This window comes from Toxotes jaculatrix, chromosome 13 (assembly GCF_017976425.1).
Source record: "Toxotes jaculatrix isolate fToxJac2 chromosome 13, fToxJac2.pri, whole genome shotgun sequence".
Classification (NCBI taxonomy): Eukaryota; Metazoa; Chordata; class Actinopteri; family Toxotidae; genus Toxotes; species Toxotes jaculatrix.
Window position 1 is genome coordinate 19,055,003 of NC_054406.1, and position 25,700 is coordinate 19,080,702.

The 25,700-nt window shown below is 40.6% G+C and overlaps 3 protein-coding genes across 6 annotated transcripts; 2 read left to right on the top strand and 1 right to left on the bottom strand.

Annotated features, from left to right (window-relative positions):
* Window positions 1–58: 58 nt before the first annotated feature.
* On the bottom strand, window positions 59–11,043 carry kdf1b (keratinocyte differentiation factor 1b). 4 transcript variants are annotated; one of them, XR_005895112.1, is made up of 5 exons: window positions 10,869–11,043; window positions 8,906–9,855; window positions 8,460–8,546; window positions 1,670–4,314; window positions 59–94 (listed from the first exon to the last, which is right to left on the bottom strand). XR_005895112.1 is itself a non-coding variant. In XM_041052619.1 (4 exons), the coding sequence occupies exons 2-4, from the start codon at window positions 9,834–9,836 to the stop codon at window positions 4,220–4,222; spliced, it is 1,113 nt and encodes a 370-aa protein (XP_040908553.1). In that variant the 5' UTR covers window positions 9,837–9,855; window positions 10,869–11,043; the 3' UTR covers window positions 931–4,219. The 4 variants fall into 4 exon arrangements, 3 of the variants coding, with proteins under 3 accessions (XP_040908553.1, XP_040908554.1, XP_040908555.1); XM_041052619.1 differs by lacking the exon at window positions 59–94 and having other exon boundaries at window positions 931–4,314; XM_041052620.1 differs by lacking the exons at window positions 59–94; window positions 10,869–11,043 and adding an exon at window positions 10,203–10,847 and having other exon boundaries at window positions 931–4,314.
* nr0b2b (nuclear receptor subfamily 0, group B, member 2b) lies at window positions 1,163–2,036 on the top strand. The gene is made up of 2 exons (XM_041052624.1): window positions 1,163–1,697; window positions 1,795–2,036. Exons 1-2 carry the CDS (start codon window positions 1,163–1,165, stop codon window positions 2,034–2,036), a joined length of 777 nt encoding a protein of 258 aa, XP_040908558.1.
* A 916-nt stretch (window positions 11,044–11,959) lies between the features above and the next one.
* On the top strand, window positions 11,960–23,190 carry zdhhc18b (zinc finger DHHC-type palmitoyltransferase 18b). The gene is made up of 9 exons (XM_041052618.1): window positions 11,960–12,744; window positions 13,403–13,563; window positions 15,521–15,670; window positions 15,903–16,040; window positions 16,304–16,355; window positions 16,477–16,579; window positions 16,787–16,896; window positions 17,731–17,833; window positions 20,605–23,190. The coding sequence occupies exons 1-9, from the start codon at window positions 12,494–12,496 to the stop codon at window positions 20,950–20,952; spliced, it is 1,416 nt and encodes a 471-aa protein (XP_040908552.1). The 5' UTR covers window positions 11,960–12,493; the 3' UTR covers window positions 20,953–23,190.
* Window positions 23,191–25,700: the final 2,510 nt, after the last annotated feature.

The window sequence follows — 25,700 nt, forward strand, 5'->3', positions numbered from 1 at the left end:
GGAGAAAGAGATTCTAAATGACAACTAAACTTACCAATAAAGAGAGCGCTTTGTGTAGGGGGGGACTGAAGGGTCCAGTAAGAATAAGAACTTTCTAGAGGGAAAAAAAAATATATCAAAATTGATGATTTTATTCTAAATGAGATTTTAAATCGTTGTATGTTAACCTGAGTATAATTTGTTATTATTTTATTGTTTAATTAATCATAGTAATTTAATGGCAGTTAATTATAGCAGTGAAAATAGAAAATAATTATAACAATAAACAACTGAAAACTGCAGAGTATTAGATTTGCAGAAATTTTTTCTGAGATATTTTTCAGATTAATGGCTCTAAATGCATGAAAAAATGTTCCTTCCCTTGGTGTCAGAGAAACCAGTGGGCAGCTGCATTAAATATAATGAAACTTATAATTCTGAGAAATCATTTTATAATTACTATTTAGTCCAGTTTAAGAAGGCAGAGATGACTCAGATTCATCAGTAAGTCACTTATTTATCTGCTGCACCCATGGTTTAAATTTGTTTTACAGTTTCCTGTCATGACAGAAAATTGTCATCATCATCATTATTATTTATTATATTATTTTTTCTTATTATAATGGGTAGGTAAACCTAATAAACCAGTGAATTAAATGACCAATAGAAATCAAGTAATTTCTGAAAAAAATTGGCAGCACGGTTGTAATTCTTAAAACCTATTTAAGAAATTATTGTGTTTTTTTCATGCAGGACGAAGGGGTAACTAGGGCACAGGTCAGGTGGCAGCCTGAGCGTTGACCCTGTCAGTCCTTGATAGACTGGAGTTAATGACTGAGGTAAACATGATAAATGTCATTCACCCCTGCCAGCTTCACCGTTTCCTTTCCCTGTACACCTGCTGAGTTTACTGACCTTATCGCCTCCACGTGGAGGGAACCTAGATCTGTCTGAACGGGAAGTCCATGGTCACTGTTTTTTTTTTTTTTTTTTTTTACCTCAGTGCACGGGCTTAAAAAGGAGGGTCAAGGCTGAGTTTGTCGTGAGCAGGTGACATCCTGGATAAATAGGGGCCGAGGCTGAGCACTGATTGAGGCTGTTCTTGCTTTCTGAAGCTAACTGACTCGTTTTTATTTATTAATTTTTTTGCTAAAACGATTTTAAGAATATTTCCTTCCTCACCATGTTTCCTCCTGATGAGAAGATTACAAACAGCACTTGTTACCGGGATCAGCATCCTCACACTATCCTTTATAACATTTTGAGCTGGAGGGACAGCAACTACCTCAACAACAAACTGAACTCCATGCCACACAGCTGCCACTGTGAGCACAGGAGGGCAGTTTGCCTGAAGGAGCCAGAAGCCACCTGCCAAGTTGCCTCCAATGTGCTGGTCAAAACCATCTGCTTCATGAGAAGTTTACCATCCTTCAGCCAGCTTCCGTCCGGAGATCAGACAGCGCTGTTAAAACACTGCTGGGTTCCTTTATTTGTTCTGGGGCTTGCACAAGAAAAGATAGTGTTTGAAGTGACTGATGCACCGAATTCAAGTATCCTTAGACAGATTTTGCTCAGACAGGGACTTTCTGAGAAGGAGGCTGACCAGCCAACTCTTGCCGGAGTCCACAGACTGAGAACTTGCTTGCGTCAGCTGTGGAATCTGGACCTCAACCTGAAGGAATATGCTTACCTGAAGGGTGCTGTGCTGTTCAACCCAGGTATAACATCTTTTTGTTGGTTGTGTTTCAGTGGCCATGCTAACGACTTTGTCAGATATGATCAGCTTAACTAGAAACTTCTCCCCTTCCACTACAGTCGTTCAAGGATTGAGCGCCATGTTGCTGATTGAGGGCCTCCAACAGGAAGCTCAGAGAGCTCTCCATGAAGTCATCTGCCTCCTGCACCCAGAGGACGCCAGTCGCTTCGGACACATCCTTCTAGCAGCCTCTGCCATTCAGAATATCAACCACAGCTTAGTCACAGAGCTCTTCTTCAAGCCAATTATTGGCAACACCAGTATGATACGTTTACTAACAGAGATGTTATTTGTCCAGTAAGATGACAGAGAATAGACTTTTATCAGTGTGTTGTAATGTTGAATTTTATACAGTGAAAAATGCACAAAATAAACCTTTTGCTACTTTCTTTAGCTTTATGACGTTCTATTAATGACATATCACTTCTGAGAAAGCACAGGAATCAAACACACTTGTGAAGAAGTGAGTGTGCTTGTGGAAGGAGAACTGAGAAAGCAGCATGATCTGACTTTTAAAAAGAAAAAAAGCATCCTTTGACTCCCTCATGTGGCCATGAGTGGCAAACAACAAGCAAACAGCTCCTCTCTTTAACTTCATTTACTTTATTGTTTTACAAAGAGACGTCTGTTAAAAGATGGATTATTTTCAATCGAAGAACCTGCCAACACATTTCTGCTGAAAATATAAACGTTCCTTTTTAATAAAGACCCAAGCATTTGTCTTTTAGGAAACCTGACAAAGTATGGTATAAAGTGAATGAACACAAAATGCTGTTTCAGCAGACACTTCAACCAGTTCAGAGACACAAAAAGCACGTTAGGATAGTTACAGTTAGCAGTTTATATGACAGACACATTCATTATTTCTAATTAGTCGATTTCTCCTTTCTTGGTCCAAACCTGAACAACCAGTTTCACACCATTTCATCATAACGATGCTGCTGTTGCAGCCAAAGTCCTGACTCACTGAAAAGACACTGTGGTTATTTAAAGCATCCTGGGCGATAGTCCATCAGACCAAAGAAGTAGTTTACTCTTTATACTTTCAATTCAAATAGGGCACTAAAGATCCTGAGAACAGCAAGTAATCTGAACAGTTAATTGTGTGTATAAACCACCCATTAGTATTTACCGACGCTACTAAAATAGAGTCCAGGACCAACAGTAGCCAGAAGCTAGTGCTGATAAGAAGCCGGCAGTGAGTGAGTCAGCTGGCCACATTCCCATCAGGACTCAGGAGAAAACAGAGCAAGCATGTTAGTATGAAAACAGACATTCACTTCATGAGACAGCCTGCGCTAATGGCATTAATAACTTACAGTACATGACACAACCTGAAGCATAGCTGCAGTTCAGACCAGATTTCATATGATCATTCAGTTTGAGGGCTGAGTTACAGAGTCTCCAGATGCATTCAACGAACGGGTTAACATCAAAGCTTAGGGGCTGTCTGCTTCATATGGACTTCATGTTATGACACTAACAATCATAAGCTTTGAAAAGAGAAACCACACCACATGAAAGTCACAACAGAAATGACAATTTTGACATTAAATCCTAATTAAAGATCCACTTCAAGGTTCACTAACTAGCTTTGTGACCAAAAAGCAGATATCGCACTTTGGAAAATACGTTTGTTTCCTTTATGAGATGATACCACTCGAGTCTGTACAGTAAATATGAAGCTAGCAACAAAAACGCTAGCAACAAGCTTCTCATCTAAGTCTCAGCAGTAAAGCAAATAAGCGCATTTTCCAAAATGTCAGACTATTCCTTTGACAGAACTGTGCTTTTTGGATTTTAAAAATAAAAATCAACACAGATTAAAAAAAGCACAGATAAAAAAACTCCAATTAAAATCAGATTTACAGGATTTTGAACCATCATACAAAACTGCTTTTTCCTTCCCTTTTCTTACTTCATCCTCTTACATCACTGAAAGCTTTTGAACAATGCTATTCCACTCACATCAATCTGAAAAATGAAAACGATCAGAGTACACTTTAAAATCACACACACACTGTTAAATGTGCCAAGTAAATACAACTCAACTGTATTTTGTTTTTACAGAAACAAATTTAAAGGTCCTTTGCATAACTATAGCACAATATGACCAGATGAATCAGGTTTCATGAACATGACTCCTTCAAGGACGAGAGGACGGTTAATCATGATACAACACTCAAGAGCTGCTGGTGATATCTGCCTGCAGGACAAGCTCTCAATCAATCAATCAATCAATCAATCCTTCAAATATACACGTAATATTCATCAACCATAAATATCTACACACAGAGCCCTGAGTTCTCTGAAGTCCTTCAGACAATGTGAATTTTCACATTTTTGTTTTCCACAGCAAAGACATGGTCTCTGATAAGAGCTTGGCTCAGCCAGAGGCTCCTGTGCAAGTCGTGTCTCACACACGACCTTGTGGACACAGCATGACCAATAATGCAAGCATAGGCTGCCAACGTGGAGCAGGAATCACGTTCTCACAGAGGAACAAATTAGTGAGACACCTGAAGAGTTAGTCTCTGTGTGAGAAGGCGAGTAGGCTGTTGGAGAAGTAGAAGTATGACCTATAACCACAAAAAGAAAAAAAAGAAAGACACAAACTGTAATTCATCAGCGTTAGCCTGGAGACAGAGTCTGAGCACTGATTCTGCTAAATGCTGTTTGTATTTACTCAGCAACTAGAAATCATTTCACACTCACAGGTGAGATGTTTTCACTGCAAATCAGCTAATGGTGGAGAGGTGATTAAAAATATTATATACAGTTGGAGACAAAAGTACTGGCACCCCTGTCAGTTTGACATGTTTTGAATGAAGCAATGGCTTAATGCAATTATTTACTGAAGCAAACTAAACGAACATTTCAAAACAATGATATGATTGATGCAATCTGAGAGAAATTTTACAAAAACATAACTGGTTGGTGACAAAAGTATTGGCACTTCCAAGTCAGTATTTTGTATGTCCGCCTTTGGCCTTTACAACAGCTTGTAATCTGTTCTTGTAGCTTGATACCAACTGCTGACACCTCTGCAACGTCGACCCAGTAGCTGCCTTGCTGGTGGGAGCATTTGATCACGAAGTATTTCTTGATACATGGTGGCATCCATTTTTCCTTCTATGATATGAAGACTTCCTGTGCCTGCACTACTGAAGCATCCCCAAACCATGATGGAGCCGCCATTGTGCTTTACAGTAGGCACCAGATGCTTTTCGTCCAAGGCTTGTCCTGGCTGTCTCCAAACATAGCGAGGGCCGTTATTTCGGAACAACTCTATTTTTGACTCGTCTAACCACAGTACTTTTGAGAAGAAGCTGTCAGATTCACTTACATACTTCTTAGAATACTCCAGTCGCATCTTCTTGTGGACAGCTTTCAGGTAAGGCTTTTTGATGGGTCGACATCCTCTGTACCCGTTTCTGCTGAGTGTTCTCTGTACAGTTCTTGTGTGTACAAATGTTCCAGATGTTTCCAAGTTTTTTCTGATATCCTTGGCTGTAAGTCCAGGGTTCTTTTTGACCTCTCACACAACTTTTCTAGCACTTCTGTTGTCAGTCTTTCTTGGACGTCCACGTCTAGGCCTGTTTTCAACTGTAGCAGTCAGGTTGAACTTCTTGCAAACTTGCAAACTGACTTCTTTAGACTTCACCATGATGTTTGGCTAGTGGGCAAGTGCAAGTTGAATAAAACTTGGCTGCCCCCCCGCTTTTTATCTCTGGGTAAAGCCGTCAAACAACTACCGACAGGTGTGTCAACACGACCCTTCCACACCTGTCTGCATGATTCAGTCTTGAAAAGTTAACAAAATATAAAAGGTGCCAGTGCTTTTGTCACCGACCAATTACATTTTTGTAAAATTTCTGTCAGATTGCTAAATAATTTCTTATTTGTTGATCACATCAGTTTTTAGTTTGCTTCAATAAAAACTCGCATTAAACCCTTGCTTTATGCAAAACATGTCAAACTGATAATACTTTTGTCTCCAACTGTATACACACACACACACACACACACATATATATATCTATATATATATATAAATAAATAGCTGGAAATTAAAAAAAAAAATCTATGCTTCATGGTAGAACAACCAAACCTTAGCCACAGCAGTGCACCCACAGCACAGGCCACCTTTGTAAAATGCTCTCAGTTCATTGTTTGTGAAATGGACAAGTGTCTGTTCTAATCAGACACATGCTACTGGTCCCCATGCAATAACCGCTCATATGAACAGCTTATTTTTAGGTGGCTTGTACAAGTGATTTAAACTTTGCGAGTGGTGCACCTGTTGTTGTTTGAGTCACACACAGATAATCTGCCTTTTCCCTTCCTTCTCAAGGGGAAAAACATTTGGAGATTTTGATCACTAGTGTCATTTAAGAGCAGTATTTTTATGTATGTGTCCTTTTGTTTTTTTCTTTCATACACATTTCCTGACAGTGGTTTCATAATGCCACTGGCAACGAGAGTAATGCACCAGGAAAAGCAACAATGTGCCAACAAAGGCAGGGAAGAAGAAGACTTCGAACAAGTAAATCTGGATGTGAACAATACAGGTTTCAAAGGCTGAATTCAAATGACGGACTTCACCACACTTTCAGCCTTGCAGACTTAACAGGGCGTGTTACTGGAAAGCCCCGAGTGCCAAAAGCTGTCCAAATCCACAAGGCCTCGAGCGTGTGTGCTACACTTGCAGAGAGCGCACTAGGTGTGCCATCGTCACCAAACTTTAGTCGGAGCATTACCCAGAGTCCCTCACTTCTTTCTAAACTATGTCCAGTTAAGTTACACACACACACACACAATTTTAATTAAAATAATAAAAATTAATTAAATATGACTCAGAAAACAACAAACACTTACATGACTAAAACAAACTTAATGCAAGGACTACTGAAATGTTTGACATGGGCCTGTCAGGTCCCTTTGACCGCCTCACATTATGGACTGCTTTGCCTGAGCAACTAACTTCCTGTCACACTGTTTCCTCTTTATCTCGGTCACAGTACAGCAAAGCTCTGACATGTTGCAGGTGCAGGTGACGTTCAATGCAGGTGAATAGGTGACACTCAGCAAGTCGAAACAAGCCATTGGTGACAAGTTGGAGCAGCTAAGAGAGTTTGGTCAACCTGACTTTGAGAGATTTAGGAGACTTGTCAACACTGGGCCCATTTTTTCCTCTGAATATTATTCTTTACATCATTCCCAGTTTAAAAAAATCTTGCACACTGATATGATTTCTGCAAGCTGAAACAGCAGCATGTACGCGCTGCACAACTCATTTCACTGGTTAAAAAAAACTATTTACATTCTGTTATTGGTGCAGCCCTGTGAATAGGTGCAGGGTGAATTTCAACAGTACCTCTGTGTTCATTTGATAGGACGTTAGCCCACATATGAAAATTTGTCGGCTGAGCCACAAAGCCTCCTGTTGTTTCCTGTGCTAGACATGGCTGACCCACTGAAGGTTTACAAATCACACAGCGGTTTACATGGAAGAAGATCAAGACCTAAAATCATTTGTCGACATCTTTGTATAATTAACTGTGTATTCTTAGATGAAACATCACTTTTATATGGCATATTCCCATTTACAGTTATTTTGTCCATCCTTCAACCTTCATGGCAAAAACAGAAATTTAATGGCTAGTTGTAATCACATAAAAGTAAACTGTAAAATAACACTAGTAGTCAAACATCTCCACAGTGACTTTGCTGCCATAAAGGGCACAGAAGTCATGTCCTCTGAATTTATTCTGGGGATTGAAAGTGTTTTAGAGACCTGGGTGGGGGCATTTACATCCTACAAACAAATACTTATACATAAATGTTATTTTCTGGACTGATTCCAGTATTTTTAGAATCAGTATAATCAAATATGACTTTTACTCCAACAAAATGAATATGTAAAGAATTCTTTTGCCTTTGAAACAGCCCTCAGCACCCCAAGGGAACGCAGATGACACAAGTGAGCTCTGATGCTTGTAAGGCAAAGAAAATCCAGGTGTTTCTAACTCAAACAAAACAGCGTGCAGCATGCGTTTTGGGTAGATTTTTTTTTTTTTTTTTAATTTAGACCTTCATTTGGTGTCACAGAACTTACAGAAATTTTTACTGAAATGAATAAATATATTAAATCCAAATCTAGATTACAAAAAAATAATCCCATCTGGAGGCTGGGGAGCATTTGGGAGACTCAGACTCATGACCTCATTATTTCTAAAATCCCGGCAACAGCCCTGCACTTCTATTTCATCTGTTCTCACCAAAAGCATTTGATTTAAAAAGGCGTCTAATAAGTTGATTTTAATGCAACATTTTGCAAAACAAACACTGTTTTGTTGTTTTTACAATTCAGACTCTTAATCTAACCAGGAAAAAAAAGTGGACCAGAACTAATCAGGAAGTCAAAGGAGTGTTATGCTTCGTCTGATGAAAACAAACTCTGCTATTTACTTCTCAAGCAGCGCTATGTTGGCAAATAAATGCAAGATGGATTTCCCCTGTTGTGACAGCCAAATATATAGTTTATGAAAAACAAAACATGTCTCTTATTCAAAGTCACTAACCAAACTACTGAGGAAAGAAATAAGTGAATAACACACTAGTCAAGCTACAAAGCTTCGTCTCGTTTTCATTAAAAACAGCAGTATATGTTGTGAATTTCACAGCATGCTGTGTATTTAGTTACATAATAAAGCTTTCTTACCTCCATTGTTTTTCCACATCTCCCTGGCACACTTATCAGAGGAGGTCAGCTCTGATATTTGGATGTTTGGATTTGATTTGTAGTCATCTTAAGGAAACAAAAAAGTGAAAACAAGAATGATGGTTAATTAATGGAAGACAAGCGGTTCAAAAGTAAAACTGTCACTGTTCCAGTGTTTCCCTTCGGATTTTTTTTCAGCAGTGGTGCTGCTGTGCATGTGTCCATGGATGGGCTACCTTCCATGGACACCTACCTCTGTTGTCAGACAACAGAACAAGACCTAAATTTTGCACACTGACCATAGACGGCCCAGCTGTTTACTAGGTTTAGACCTAATCTCATTAAACATCGGCCTCAGCACCCTATTAATGTTCAAATGATGGTGGCTCATTTGTTTGAAGACTGTGCACGTTTGCGCATGCATATCAGAGGAAACACTGGCTTACTGTTGTTGCTGAAAGAAAAGGACTCGCTCTCCCTCATTGTCTCATTGCCGCTGTCTGACAGTGTCCTCTCCCTCTTTGAGATGGGAGGCCTCCTCTTCGTGCTCTTCCGGGTGCTGATGCGGATGATGCCGCGCACCAGCCGACACTCGGCTTCTTGCTCGTCCATTTTGTGCTCCTCTGCCAGCGAATTGATGAGCTGATTGATGGCCTTGCTCTTCCTCAGAAACACAGAGTCTGAGGTGCACCTGGCCAGCTCTTCGATCTGATATTCAGAGTAGAGCTCCAGCAGCTTCTTAGTAATCAGAGAATCCACGTCCTCCTCGCCTTCCTCCCAGTCATCGAACCTCATCGACTCGTGCAGGGATGGACTGGTGGGCTGCATTTGACCACCAGCCCGAGGCACATATGTTGGAGATTTGGCTTCGACATCTAAATACTCCCTTGGACTCTCCACTTTGACTCCAGCAATGTGGACATCCCCTAGCCAGTCTGTACCATCCTCCACTTTGTTGTCCCCTGGGTTCATACTTTGGAGGCTCACCTTCTCTGGCTCATCTGGGGACCTCTCGTTTGGCGCCAGGCACGGAGCAAGAATGGTACGCTGGCAGACCCTGTACAGGCCACAGGTCAGCACGCTGCACACAAAGCTACTACAGCTCCGTGGAGAAGCACAGGGATTGCAGGTTTGTGCTGCAGAGCGAGAGTCAGCAGAGCCAGGAATGAAGCCGATGGTTTCAGACTCCTTCCCGTTTGCATCTTTCAGGTGAGCTTTGTGAACTGACTTTGGCTCCGGGGTCGGTAGCCTTTCTTCCTCTGGGTCCACACAGCGCTCCTCATACGACAGCTTCTGGCTGCTGCCCCGGCTTGGTCCATGCCTGTAGCCACCAGGCCCTGAGCTGTGTCTCAGACTTCCTGTGCTGCTGGCAGACATAACTTTCTGGTTTCAAGGTCTGCACAATCATGAGGAAAAAAAATGTTAAACTGAAGTTTAACAAAATGGCAAGATGGCATTGACATTGCATCACTAAACAACTGTTATCAAAGCTTGTTATCAATCCAATCTAGCAAAACCTAAAATCACTTGTAGCCACCTGAGGGCATCTCTTCAAAACAAATGTGAAACTACTATCCCCAGGTGGCAGGTAAAGTAACCCAACTGGTTCTATGGAGGATATGTAAGCAGACAGTCAAAGACAATTAACTATTCACACATCCAGTTCACTGTATGGTGTCATGGGGATTTCTAAAATTCAACTTAGAGTTTTATTTTAAAAGTCAGTGAGTAACTGTTACATACATGCCAAACCATCTCCTGTGTTTACACTGCGCCGCTGAATTAAGGCACATCAAGCCTGGAATGTCCCTTTGCTCATGGGGAAAAAAGTTGAAAACACCCAGAGCATATCCAACAGCTTTATTAATCTGTTAACACATTTAAATTCCTCGCCTTGAAATCAAACAATGGACATAAAACAACATTATTATACCAATTCAGTCAATTAGATAACCCAGAGCTCTTTGAGGTGTGGTTATTTTGGCAGCCACTGATACAGTAAATAGTCAGTTTTAATTTAAGTAATAGTTGCTAGGAAGCCGAATTGAAGGAAATATCTTTTTGAATCCCAGGTTATCTTTTAGCTGTTTACCGGCGCATTCAGAGGAAACATGTAGTGAGGTTTAAATAGCGACTGTGTGTCATTCCATGTCACGACGGTATGTTTGCGACGAATGTTTACAGTAGCCACACAATGTAATTAGCTAATGGACAAGCCACTGAAATTAAAATTATTATTTTGCAGTTTTTTCGTTTTTAGTCACTAGCATCTATTACACGTTAACGCTTAGCCAACATGAAGTAAATCCCTCTCGTGAATAAAAATAATTTTCACTTTCATGGCGACTTGTCATTGCTGCTCTTTCCTCCATTAGAGGACTTACGAATTTCACAGTAAACATTACTCACGGTGCGTCCACCAGCTGACTCCCGAATTAATGTTGCTTTCTCCACTCTACATTAAACATTTCTGTTATTAATCCATTTTGAATGTCCCATGTAGCCGCCCCGCTCCAAAATTACAGTTTCATTAAAGTTTTCGACCAAATCCGTGTACCTGAGCGTCAAGGTGGAGGAAGCGCACCAGGTAGCTACAACAAGAGGTTGAACTTCTGGTTTTGACTTCAAAAATAAAACACAAGGTAAATTGCAACTGTGATTTTGGCTCAGAATTGCGTATATTGTGGCTTTTCAGGGGTAATGAAACGCCGTAAACTTCTTCAAATCCTATAGATATTATCCAAGAAGGCTGTCATCAAATACAACATTTTTACAATTAAAAAAAAAACCCACCTACACCTCCGAGACCAAGTCAGAATTAACGTACCTTTATTTTGAAATTGTTTCCGGCCATTTTGTTGACAACTCCTCACTTGATGACCCTGTGTCAAGTTAGCCACAGTAGAGCGCTAATTTACCGGATATTGTGCAATTTGGCTACAAAATAGATTAGATTAGATAAGATTCAACTTTACTGTCATTACGCATGTATAAGGACAGGGTAACTTGCAGTTTAGCATTTTAGCAATGTACAGTTAGATAGGTATTGTGAACATACTGTACAGGTGAATACTATACAGATGCATTATGCCTCTAAATGTATGTACAAGTATACAGTTGGATAGGTAAGATGAACACACTAGACAGGAAAGTTTGTAGTAATTCACAGATGATTTGTACCGCTAAATATATGTACACTATATAGAGAAGAAAATTAATAACATAATTTACAATGAGTACTCTAAATGACAGAACAGATAGATGTTTGACAACTTGTCTACATGCCATATATAGAAAGAAAATAGCATGAGAGAAGTTTTCCTATATATTATATTACCATTTATCTGAGGGCCACCATCATACCTAAAAGGTAATGGTTCAATGGCTCATTTATTTCGAAAGAAAATAACCGGAAATACATATTTTGTTTGTGTCAAATTTAACCAAGCCAATTTTCCTGGACATTTTTTTATGGCAACGCGGCTAATGTACAGCTGGTCACGAATGTATGAGGACTCCCTGTAGGAGAGCATTATGCAGCATAAATTACTAAGTTTTACTGCTCCATTTACTTTGTGCATTGTGGACAAACTGGATATTAGCAAAACGTTTCGCTGAAATGTGCAAAACGAACCAGCTAGCAAGCCAGCAGGAGTAACGGTATTTGGGGTTGACTGATGTTAAATATTCCGCTGCTGGCCGAGCTGGTTAGTCTGAATGACACAGCTACCAAGCTAACGATGGCCAGTGGGTTACTGCTTGAATTTACGCTGAGTGTGTCAATGGACAGACTTAAAAATGAATAAATGAAAAAGCATGGAAAGTAACGGGCATGTAATTTCGAGCACGGGGTCTTTGGGTTATTTACAGTCGGATACCCAGAGTGGAGGGTTAGCTTGTTTTATCCGTGGCATGACGACATTTGCTCCGCTCAGCTGCCTCAGAGTACACGGGTGTCGGTGATGTTATCCGTCGCTGGCCAAATGCCTCGATTGTCCGAATTGGGACAGAGCAGCCAGACTTCATTATAAATCATGAAAAACTGCGAGTATCAGCAAATCGATCCGCAGGCACTTCCGACACCCACCCCGACCCCTCCGCCCCACCATGGAAACGACAGTGAGAAGAAAGAGGAGCCGAGAAGACCGAGGAGAAAGTGGGAAGTTTTCCCCGGAAAGAATCGCTTCTACTGCGAAGGACGGATCATTGTGGCCCGGCAGAGCGGGGTCCTGCCCCTCACCCTGGGCCTTATTCTCATCACCAGTGGATTATTCTTTATATTTGAGTGAGTTCATGCTTCATATTAAGTCTACGATTCTAACATAGCACCAGCGAGTCCAGTCGTTGTTCTAGTTACAAGGTTATGATATATTAAGGACGACATTTCAATACGTCTCACCTTCCCCAGCATCATGGCGAGAAGTGCCAGCTTTATAAATTGATATTTTATTGAATTGAATTGAATTGAACTGTCTGGTGTATTAGATCTACGCCGAACTGTGGAGCAGGTCCTAATGATCCTTTAAAAAGTCCTTATTCATATTAAATAATAGCAGTTTCTTTACTAATTCCCAATTCAACTTAAAATATAAGATTTCATAACTTGGGATAGTAACGTTCTCTAAAAAAACAAAAAAACAAAAACAGATGTCAGAGCTTTTTTCTTGCAGCTGTTAATGTGACATAATATGTACTGTAATAAGGAGTACTGTCTGAAAATGAAAGTTGCATTCTTTCCATCACTGTAGAGAAAGTGTGCTCTGTCTCTAGGGACTGAGATTGTGATTAAAAGCACTGGATGTTAATTAAAACCAGATCCTTTGCTGGGTGAAAAAGTAGACTCTGTTAGATGAGACAGGACTTTGTGTTGATCGTTTCCAATCCTTTGATACAGTCAGTGTATCTTGGTAATTCATCCTCTTTCTGTCTGCCCCATATCACAGCTGTCCCTTTCTGGTCAAACACCTGACCAGCTGCATACCGGTTATTGGAGGAGTCCTCTTTGTGTTTGTGGTCATCACCCTTCTCCAGACCAGCTTCACTGACCCCGGCATCCTGCCCAGGGCGACGCCAGACGAGGCTGCAGACATTGAGAAACAGATTGGTAAGGGCTAGCTCTGTCACAGCTCTCGTCAGAACTATATGGATGTCTTAAATGCTTTTGACTTTGATTTCCAGCATCATAAAATTTTACAGTTTTTAAAGTACTCACTGTTTTTCCCCAGAGTGGCATTCCTGCCTGGTTTATGGCTCTGAATTTAGACCCTCACCTGCACCAGAGCTTTCCATAAGACCTGATATATTTCCTAAAGAGAACTTGATCCCTAAACTCAAACTGCTTAAGCTCAGCTCATTTCTCTGTAAGCTACCCTCTGCTAGCATTAAATTATGTCAAACTTCAAGGACATACTATTTTCAGCACTGTCATAACAGCTTTCACATAGTTTACTTTGCTTTTGAGCATAATTCACACTTGAGATCGAAAGCGTTGATCTGCTAGTGTTGGTGTCAGCTATTTTACTCTGAAACATCAAGGCAAATTCTAATGGGATAGACACCACTCATACTGTTACCTGCTTAGTTTTAATGAAGGTGAACCTTCTCACACAAAACATCCTACGGAGAAACAGTTGAAAAGACTCATTTGTCGTGACTCAGTTTAAAGAATCTTACACTGGCGTGCTGTTGACTTCTAAAGCTCCTCGACGTGGTCCGAACTATTTCAGGACTGAGAAATGTGTTATCCCTCCTGACGAGGTTCTGTACAGATTCCTTTGCTCCGATCTGTCCATTTTTCACCACAGATCTTTAAAGCGGCCCATCGGTTATGTTCACCGTCAGTTTCAAGTCTTGCCAACATTATCTTTCCTTTCCATATGGCATGTTTCAGTATAATGACCTTAGTGTTTAAAGTTGGCTTCATGTGCACCTTGCAAACTCCTACTCGTGACCAAAGTTTAGGCAGTGGTGATATAAGACGTTCATATTACCCAACTGTTCTGCTGCTTGTTGCTATTTTTGAAACAGAGACTCTGACGTACAGTAAATGTTGAGTATTTAGCTGCTACTCTATCTTTAAGCAAATGTTTTGGGTGTTTTGTTTGACTCAGTATTCTCTGAACAGAAGTCTCAGGCTGCATTCAATTACTCATGTCTTTAAAATTTCATTAAAAAGTGCTCAGCATGTGTAAATAGTGGAGTTTCAATCTGTAGTGTAAACTGCGTCCCAGTTTCATTCTAAAGTTTTGGGAACATTTTCACAGGGATGTTAATTAAATTCTATGTTTTAGGATTGTATCAGCATTATATTCAGAGGTGTTTCTAGTACTTGGCCCACCTCATTTATATCAGTGGGATTAACATGAAATTAGAAACACCTCTAATGTCGTTCACTATAACACCACAGTAATAAATATATGATTGAATGTTCACATTTTCAACAGTGTCACCAAAAACATGATGAGCCTGGGGCAGGGCTGTTGTATTGTATTGTGTTAGATTATAGAATGGGTGTAACCAGTAGAGCCTTCTGAAAGCATATAGAAGAAATTCTAATTTCAAGCTGGACAGAAATCAAAACAAGTCTTAAAGCCACTGCAAAACTGCACAGGAGTTTTCACTTACTCTGATTAGACCGGTGCTTACCGTGGCATTGTGTGGAGCTGTGGTGGGAATTATGTGAGGTCACGACACGCTCTGCACAAATAAGAGTGATAAAGGTGTACAAGCTGTCATGCTCTAATGTGGTGGTAAGACCAGATTTCGCAAGATAAAATTTTCTCACATGCTGTGGCGAAAGCGTGTGAGTGTGACTGGGAACTAGCCTGCTAATAATAGCCTCTCACAAATACTCTCTGTTAATGTCTTTGCTGTCACTGCATCCAAGCAGCATCTCTTCTTCTTGTGACTTGTATTGTTTTGCCGTGCACTTAAATAAACAAGGATCTGTATTTTTGGTACTCAGTATAAAAAGTGAGGGTGTAGGTGCTAATGGTGATAGGTCAGTTCAGCTGATGACCTTTGTTCCCCCATGTCTCTGTTTTCTGTCCTCTCCTCCGTAGATAACACTGGAAACGCCAGCTATCGGCCTCCGCCTCGCACTAAGGAGGTCCTGATCAACCAGCAGGTGGTCAAGCTCAAGTACTGCTTCACCTGCAAGATGTTCCGGCCTCCACGCACCTCTCACTGCAGCCTGTGTGACAACTGTGTGGGTGAGCTGTGAACACACACCAGCACCGTGACATTTACCAGCGATAAATAATAAATAATGGCTTCACCGGGTTACAGCGAACATCAGCCCTTTACTCGAGTTCAGGCTGGACTGACTTGAATGACAAATAAGTGACATATCAGCATAACTGTTGAACCATCCCTTTAACTAAAATGTCAGCCGTTTCTCTTTGAGGTCATCGTGAATTCTCCTTCGGTGCGCTTCTCTTTCAGAGCGTTTCGACCATCACTGCCCCTGGGTGGGGAACTGTGTAGGGAAACGCAACTACCGCTTCTTCTATACCTTCATCGTGTCGCTCTCCTTCCTGACGGCGTTCATCTTCGGCTGTGTGACCACACACCTAGCACTGAGTGAGTGTTTATGCTCAGGTCCACAGGTGTTTCATGGCTGAATAACATGCAGGAGCTTGCTGATAGGAGCTGCTACCACACCTGCCAGTAATTGGCAGTGTTTGTTTTGTCTCGCTCGCACTACCAGATGGTTGAGGTTTACCACATCAGAGTAACCTAGGTGTCTGATAAGAAAAATATACAGCAGTACTAAGCACCTGGTATTCTTTACTTGATCCCGTTCAGGGCCTTGCGTCACATTTTTTTTTGTTCCTCTCTTTCAGGGGCTCAAGGTGGAAAAGGCCTTGTGTTTGCTCTGCAAGAGAGTCCAGGCAGATATCCTTTACTCACAGACGTGTTTAAGATTTCCAGAGTAAACGAACAGTGTCAGTGAGCCGCTTTTATTTACTCTTCCCTCCTCAAATATACTGACGTTCTCCTTTACCCAACCTTTCACTGCAGTGGAGCTGGTGATATGTTTCTTCTCAGTCTGGTCCATCTTGGGCCTCTCAGGCTTCCATACATACTTAGTCGCTTCCAACCTGACCACTAACGAAGACGTGAGTAATGCATTGAGTTCGGAAAGTGTTAGCACCCTGTATGTAATTTTATAATAAACTGAAAATTCACTAATGTGTAATTACAAAAAAGAAATAAAAACATTAAATGCAAACCCAGCATTTAATGTTGTAAAAAGAAATCTTCAGAAGTGTCATAACCCCTGTGTAAATTTTGTTTTTTTATTACCATTATTATGATTTTTATAGATTAAAGGCTCGTGGTCAGGGAAGAGTGGAGAAGGTGTCACTAACCCATACAGTCATAAAAACATCTTTATCAACTGCTGTTCTGTGCTCTGTGGACCCATGCCACCAAGGTTAGTCTCACATACTAAATGAATTACTGATCCATGCATGATTAAATCCTCAAGCTGAAGTCGTCCTAACACTTTTGATTTGCATTTCACATCCTGATGCAGACTACATTTGGTTTTACTTATATCTCAGATATGCATATAAATATTAAAAGTATACAGCCTTGCACGTCACATCATAATACATGTCTAGACACTTTGTTGTCAGTTGATCTGGTGGCTATTTTTTTTAACAGATTACTATTTTTTGAAAATGCACATTAAATATTCAAATATGAGGATTTCTGGAAACATTTTAAACCTTTGAACACCCGTTAAACCCCAACTCAGCTGTATGATAATGAATAAAAATGCACAGACTGTGGTTTTATCAGACAGACACAGTGAGTATAAGGCTGTAGGACATATTGCTTCACATTCAGACTATCTCTTTTTAATTTGGTGATTCATTCATTCATTCATTCATAAATGCCTGCATAACTGACTTATGTGGTCTCACAGTTTTATATTCTGTTAGCATTGCCACCAGGCACCAAAGTTCATAGTAGTAATGCTTTTATAAGTTATGAGGTGGACACATTTGATTTAATTTTTCAAACCAACAGTTGAAAACCCCAAAACACTGTCTTATTTTGAAAGGTTGCCTGTTCTTGCCTATAGGATGTACAACATAAAGTTTTATATGTAGTTCTGCAGTATTTGTATATGAAATGAAGACTGACTTTGTTCAAAATGCCTTTGCAGTCTCCTTTCAGTACAGTTTTACGAGTGTCCATTACTAAGGGGACATGGGATGTCAGGACTAAAAGAGGACTTGGACTTTCTGTTCTGTTTCAGCTTGATCGACAGGCGAGGTTTCCTGCCCACAGATGAATCTGCCCAGACAGGCGGCGCCGACATCGAGGTGCCAGCTCTGGCCACTAAAAGCGAGATAAATGTGGTAGGAGGACCTTCCCAGCTGGCTTTTGGCTTAAAGGGACCCCTCTCTCCTGTGCCCGCACCCCCAACTCCCACCAAAACTCTTCCTCTGCCTGACAGAAGCCTTGTTGTCTGCTGTAGCCTCAACCCAGCATCTGTCTGCTGCCTGTTGTTGATTGCCACGTGTGGGTTAATCCCTACATAGACTGTATTTACACGACAGATCACATATCAATGTTTATTACTTATCTCAGCGGAAATGAGAGTTAAAAATAATTTTTGAAATATGGTGACAGTTCAGTGCACTCTGACATAATTGAATCAAAGCTTCCTGATTAAAGACACACGAGAGCTGTATCAGGGAGCGTTTATAGGCCTATTTTACAAAAACTATTCTTTTGAATGAAGATTTATTAAGGTGTAGTTTGGTCCTGTCAGCCTGATGACTTTATACACCTGAACAGCTCAGTCATGTTTACCTCATAGAAACGAACAAATCAGGTTAACTTTTTAACTTCTAGCTTTTTTTTTTTTTGGATACATACTATATATATATATATATATATATATATATATAGAGAGAGAGAGAGAGAGAGAGAGAGAGAGAGAGAGAGAGGATGTTTTATGAGGGAGGAAGGAAGCAGGAGTTGTACGGAGTGAGCACTCAGATGCTGTTTTGAACTACTCCTCCTCCTCCTCCTCACAGAGCTGCTCTCTTGTTGCCCTCCCTGACAGTGAGGGGTATAAAAAGATGCCTGGAGAGTTGTACAGCAACTTTTGTTTACAAGACACATCTGTGGTTCAGATAGAGTTGCAGCGTGAGCCACAATACTCTCATATCAAGTAGCAGAGAAGCTGCTGTTTGGTATTTAGAATAACAAACAGCTATTTTTTTGACACCAAAAGATTCATTCATGTGTACGAACCAAAGTGAAAGCCAGTTGAAGATCTAGTGCTTCTAGTCTTTAGGGTTTAGTGAGGGGAGTAAAAACGTCTTTTGAATTCAGTTGACACACTGAAGCTGTGAGGGAAGCTTGTTCTATAACTTACACTACCCTGTTTTTATTGTGTTGGTTCCTCTTCCCTTGTGTCATGGTAACAGTTTTATTTATCTGCATTTAAAAGGTTAAAGGGCCAAAATTATCTGTAATACATCAAGCCAATCAGCATCGCTCCTCACTTTTTCTTCGACATGCCTTCATTCCTTTTTTCTGTTTTTTTTTGTGAGTTGTCCACCCAGTTTTTATACATAATTATATTTTGTCATGTAAATTTTAATAAAACCTGCATATTTGTCCATGCAGTTCATCATCTCTGTGCACTCATTTTTCACTGTTTTGTTTACCCACGCTCCAAGTTTACATATTGGTGTATAATCATGTTTTCCAAGAGAAGAAAAGCTCAGAGCAAACTGTCCCAGTGTCAGTATGTTCGCTGTGTGTCCATTCACCAGTCCTAACTTGCTGTTCTGTATGATGTGGTCTGTCTCTGTGCCTGTCCTACCACCAACACTAGGAGGAGAAATGTCTGGACTTTGCTGTGTCCTGTACTGGCTGATTAGCCACATTTAGCACAGGAAAAGCGAGGCTCGAGCTTGGTAAGCCTGTTTAGAGAGAGGGAAAGCGAGTGCAGCGCCTCTGTGTCCACTGCTGTGCCTGGCTGGCTTCTGTACTCATGCGTTGCTTTATGTTGAATGCATTGCAGAGTGCATGATTTAACACAATACAGGATGTTCTCTCTGTAAAATGAATCCACAGGTGTGTAGCTATGGCTCAAACAGTTTCACCATACTGTGTCAGTATTTCATTTATTTTAAAATCCACCATTTTCATGCCACAGATTTGCTAAGATTTGGTATTACACCAAAAAGTTTGATTTTGTCACCTTTGAAAAAATATTTAAAACATCATAGAACACGAAAACTTTAAGCCCTGCAAATAAAATTCTTACACTTTAGATGTTTTCAAAAAGTTTTCTCCAGCAGCAGCAGGCAGCAATAACAGTCACATACACCCACTGTACTCTGCCTGCCCAGCACCAAACAACCAACTGTCAAATTAGCATCTAGCTGATGAGCATTGTGGAACATGTAGCAGCTCAAGAGCCAGATATTGTTCTCAGCTGGTGGAGACCTAAACAGAGCTAAAAGGAGAAGGAGCAGTGGATTCACATTCACCAAGTGGCCAGAAACATGACTAAAAGTTAGAAACAACAAACTATTAAATTTGTATAAAATGCTAATGTTACTCCATGTTTACTGGATATGTAAACAGGCCTGTTCACCTTCACAATATGTAACTTTGGTTGAGAAGTAATAACATGTCAATGTTGTGTTAACAGTTTATGTTTGAATGAACAGAGGCGTAAGACCTGACATTAACGGAGCTTAAGACTAATAGACATTTGTGGTTTTTGTCCTATTTCATGGATTTCCATGAAATTTGATTTAGACGTTCATGCACTGCCACCAGACTTTTATCAAATTGCAGTTCAAAATTTGTGGAGTACTCAATGTTCTATCAGACAACTGTTGGGCTAAAAACCTATCAAATATGATCCCTGAGGTCTACTGTGCATTCATGTGCAAATCTGTGGCAGGAAACATTTGGGAACTGCTGCTTCAGATCACTTGTGTGGCCTGCTTGCACTCCCAGCTCGCCTTTTATTCTTCTGGCACAGCTGTATTCACTGAAGTGATTTAACACCCTGCTGTTCCTCCCGTTAACTTCACTGGCTCGTCTCATCAGTGCTTGTCTTTTTTATCCTGCCTTCCTCTTTCTCATGCCTCCACAGTGCACACAGGGAACTAAAGGTCTGCTGGAGTCAGCCACTCTCCCTCCGCTTCTGTCCACCTCCTGCCCTCAGGGGAAACCTCAGACAGCTCATACCTGCCCGGACCACAGCCCCGCTGCGAACTCTGACCCCTCACCAGAGCTCTCCACGAGCTGCGGGGCCCGCCATACCCAAGGCGACGCTTCTCCTTCACGTCGGACCAAGACTTGCTCAAAGAAAAGTAAACAAGTGGCTTTACACATTCCCAACCCTACCTTCGACATCCCTGTTTCCCCTACCTCTCCAGATGCCGGCCCCAGCTCCAAAGCCAGGGGCCGCAAAGGTGCCAGCTTCACCTCTTTGCACTGACTGACTTTAATGACGACTTTCTCAAGTGAAAACACACATTGTTTGAAGCTTGCATGCTGTTAAACAGTGAGAAACAAATAGGAGTTTTTTTTTTCCTTCATCGTCTGTTGGTTCTTTGAAAGTCCTGAGTATAGTCATTGAGTAAGAGAATGAAAATTACAAAGACATGTTATTTTGTGTGATCAGCCTTCTATCTTTTACCAGCATGTCAGACCCACTAAAGTTTGTGAAACAGTGGCTTCGATGTATCAGGTGGACAAACTTGCAAAGCTTTGTATGGAGAGTTAAAGCTCAGACTCTGTATGTGTCTATAAAGAGAAAAGCTGCCCTTAAAGGGAAAGTCCATTCCTAATATAGAATTCACACACGTAATTTCCATAATATTTTGCAGCTCAGTTTATAGTGTGGTTCTGAGCCAGTTTCTCCTTAAGCTGAGCAGCAGAGAGACAGTTTGTGCTGATGATGTCATGTTGAGATATATAGGTGGTGAATAATGGAACAAGTCACAGGATTTAAACAGCAGCCAGGATATGGGGACAGTTTTTTAAAGTTATTATTTTCATATCTGAAAGCTCTGTGACAAACTGAAGAAAAACCAACGTGAATTCTTTTACTAAGAACTCCCTCAGTGCTCCTTGTCACAGATTCTCCATTTCTGTGGAGCTCTGCTGGAGGGATAAGGTGATTGGATTAACTGCAAATTTGTTTGGTAATATGATCCACTACAGCGCTGTATCAGCATTACAGGCGGCAGAATGCCTCAAACCATGGGATTGTCAAATTGTCGTAAATTGTCTGAAACCCACTTCCCTCACAAACTGCTGACGTAGGAATCGAGTTGGGGTTTCATCCAGCAAATTCAGTGAAATTCCAAAACAAGACAATCTGACAAAAATGCCCATTAGACTCAATGACTGTGACAATATCTCCTTTAAAATTCTATTAACAGCAGGGTTTTACCCACGCTTGTTTTCAGACAAGTTCTGATGCCGCTTCGTACAAACTTGTTTCATGCGTACCCTAACAAGTACCCTAAGGCAAGTCTTGGATTTTTAATCTTGAGCGCTCGTCGTTAGTATCTTTATTATTATTTATGTTTTTATCAAGATCAACGATTCAGTACTTTGTTGCCCTTTCAACATACTTACTGGGAAGTTATTATACTGTAATTATTTATAAATCAAATTACCATAAACTAATTGACATGATGAAAACCTGGAGCCAGGTCACATTTCAGCAGTGGAGCACTTGGAGTGCATTAAAAAACAATACACAGTACATGGAAAAAGCACAGACAGTAAAGGCACTGGGGGGAAAACGGTTCATTTTTGCCCCCTGACCCTCCAGCAGGTTAGCCCCGCCCCAGGTGGAGAGTTCCGTGTAACACACTGCTCCAAAATTTCAAATAGGTGTTCAATTAGCTTGAGATCTGGTGACTGTGAAGGCCATATCATATGAGTCACATGAATTCTGTTATGTGGATTTTTTCTTTACATTTGCACAAACAGCACAGTGGATTCAGTGTGTATCGGTTGTATTGGTGTGTACAGTTGTTCAGAGTTCCGTGCTGTAAAAACGGCAGTGAATGCAACTGCATGATAACGACTAAAGACGTATTTTATGGTATTTTTGTTTATTTAAGTCCATTCAAAAATCACATCACACACCTAAGAGGTCCTCCATCACCGTTTTGGTGGAGATCCGTGTTTTGGATTCATGACTGTAGTTGTGTACCTGAACTGAAGCAGTGTTAGTCATTCCTGGTTGTGTTATTATTAATATCACGCAGTGAGTTAAAGAGCCCTTTCAAATGTCCACTTCCTGCTCACACTTCGTCTCAGCAACAGCAATACCTGTTCTCTCTTCCTTAAAATTGTTTTACTTTGTGCGCTTTGACAAATCTAAAAGGTGTATGTGAAAGGTGGATGTGTCGGTTTGTTCTCAGGTGGAAAGCTGTAGGGGTTAGGTATTAAATATGCAAGTTCTATGTGACATCTATCATGTTAATCCACATTGTAACCTGATGGCAATAGCTGCACAAAAATGCAATGATCCCAATCATCCCCATGCACTAAAAAGTAGGCATGCACACACACACACACACACACACTGTTCGTCTGTAGTTCACCTAACGAGTGTTAACACTGAGTAGAGAAGCATCACTTCATGTATTCAAGCGTGTCAGCAGTCATCCCAGCTTTTTCTGGATGTCAGAGCAAGTGAATGCAGGCAATGCATTAATGAGGAGAAACGGTTGTACTGTATTTGTACAAATTATAAGGTTGTTTAAGCCAGTGCTACTGTCAAAATAAAGGAAAAGGAAAATAAAACTTGCTGAAGAAAATGTTTTTATTCCTCTGAAGTGCTGCAGTCGACCGCTAGATGGCAGCGATGACCTATAAACATGCAGCTGCAGTCAGATAATCCATTCTGTCACTAAATACTGTGGACATCTATTGAGTTGTATCAGAATCCACACCCCTCGTCTCCTAATTACTTCACTGTTCTTTGTCTTCGTCTCCTCCTTTGAAACTACTACTACTACTATGTGTGAAATAAGAGAATTCAGTATAACATCTTTCTCTGGATAGTGTAATTGAAGATGAAAGTGCTTTTATCATTTTGTGCCTTCAGTATTACGTCTCTTTGGGTTTGCTCAGTCACTCATATACTGAAACCCAATGAAACAATGGAAAGCCGAGCTGTGCTCAGGAGTGCAGTGCTTGCCCTGAACCTGGAGAATGAAGTGGACATGAGACCGTTTGGTTCTTGGTCTGAATTCCTCAGCTGACTGTGAAACTGTAGATGGAGAAAGTGAATGAACAGTGTTCTGTCCTTCATCAGCAGTGTTCACTGACCAACATCGTCTGTGTGTCCTTTGTTAAAGCCCCTTAAAACTTGGTGTTAAATCTTAGGTATATTTCTGTAATGAGTAAGTAAGCAAGAGTCAAAGTAAACAAAACAAACAAAGAAGATCTTTATAGGTATTATTCATTAAGAGTTTGGCTAATTTGTTTCATCGGGACTGTGAGAGTGTGATTTGCTCAGATTTGATTGACGTCATGGTAACACAACAGAAAGCCAACAATGGGACCTAAAAATAAATACCTGATTTTTAATAAAAACAATCAACAAAATAAATAAATAAAATAGCCCCTAAACAGTACAATTGTTACACAGATAAAAATAATAATGATAATAATATAATGAATCTCCATGTTGAGACATCAGCCTGAGTCTGATTCTGATGGTGCCACATCCTGGCTGGTTCCACAGAACTTTGCCAGTAAGAAGACAAAAACACAAATCCAGAAATCTGTCCTGTTACAAAACAACAACCAAACCGGCTCTAACTTTGGCAGATAGCAGTGTGTTCATGTGGGAACACATCGCTCAGAGGCAGATGTTAACTCAGGAAAAAAAAAAAAGATTGTGTTCAACAAACTGCTGAAAAAGATGACTGAAAGAGAGAAGGAACACAAATTCTCACCGCTGAACTCCCTTTGACCACCATATGTTTGGTGACGCTGCATGTGTGTTACGTGAACACCATTGTCAAGTTAAACTTGAACTTCTGTCAACAGTGCTATTATCAAGTTATGAAATGTTTTTACAACTCAAAGGTTTACGATCCTATGGCGCATACACACCCTGTCATTACTCAAGGTGTGTTGTACGGGGTTTACGCATGATAACATTTCATTGGAATGGTTTTAAATAAAGTTGTGTGCATCATGCTTGCACACATATGGTACATTCATGTCACTGCTTAAAGACTTCCTCCAGCTTAGAATCTAGTCTTGCCATTCCACATTCTTACTGTACAGATGAAATGCTAATCAGGAAAACATTGTGTGTTAGTTCCTTTAAACCTGTTCTGTTGGAAACACCATCCATCACAAGTGTAAAGAGGTGTTTCATTCAGCCATGTAATACACTGCTTTGGCTAGCAGCATGCTGTTCTTAATGCTGTTGTAAGGCAGCGGTTACTTGGTTACTTCTTCCTCCATTAAGCATATCAGTCTTCTTTAAGTTGTCTCTTGGACGTGCTCTCTGACCTGCAATAATATTGTGTATGAATATTCTGGGGCGGCCTTGCATTAAAGTTGCACTTATCAATATTTTCATCCTAACAACAGATTAAATGACTGAGTAATTAGCATGGTGTCGCTGACTGGAATGAACCCACAGAGAATTATCAGTCAGCTCAGCAGTTCCTCTCAGCTCCCTGGAACTTTTTAGCCTCTATGAGCTCATTGTTTTTGGATTTCTGGCCTGCAAACTTTGCTCCCACCTTCCAGCAGCAGCAGGCATATGATTTATATGCCCCTCTGCCCAGCACCAGCCCTCCAATATGAAACAGTAGGGAGCTTAAGAGCCAGATATTTCAGGCTAATATTCAGCAGGTGGACTTAAGCACAGCTCCAGTGGGATGTTACATACCTCTGTGTCTGCTTGATTTTTAAAGCTGCGCTCATCTATAGTTTTATATTAACATTTGGTTGAAAGTTTATGGTTAATTTGCATTTGGTTAAGGGACTGCAGTGATACAGTGATGCTGATCATTTATGCTTTATACCTGAAAATGAATAAACAAATGACCCCTGACCTCTAATGGTGCAGTCTGTGTCTGAATCTGACAAGTATTTGAAATTATTTAGTCATAAATATCCAAAGCAACATGCGAGTCTCGGAAGTAAACACATATTTGTATCATTCCAAAGGCTCCACTGTAAACCATATTGATT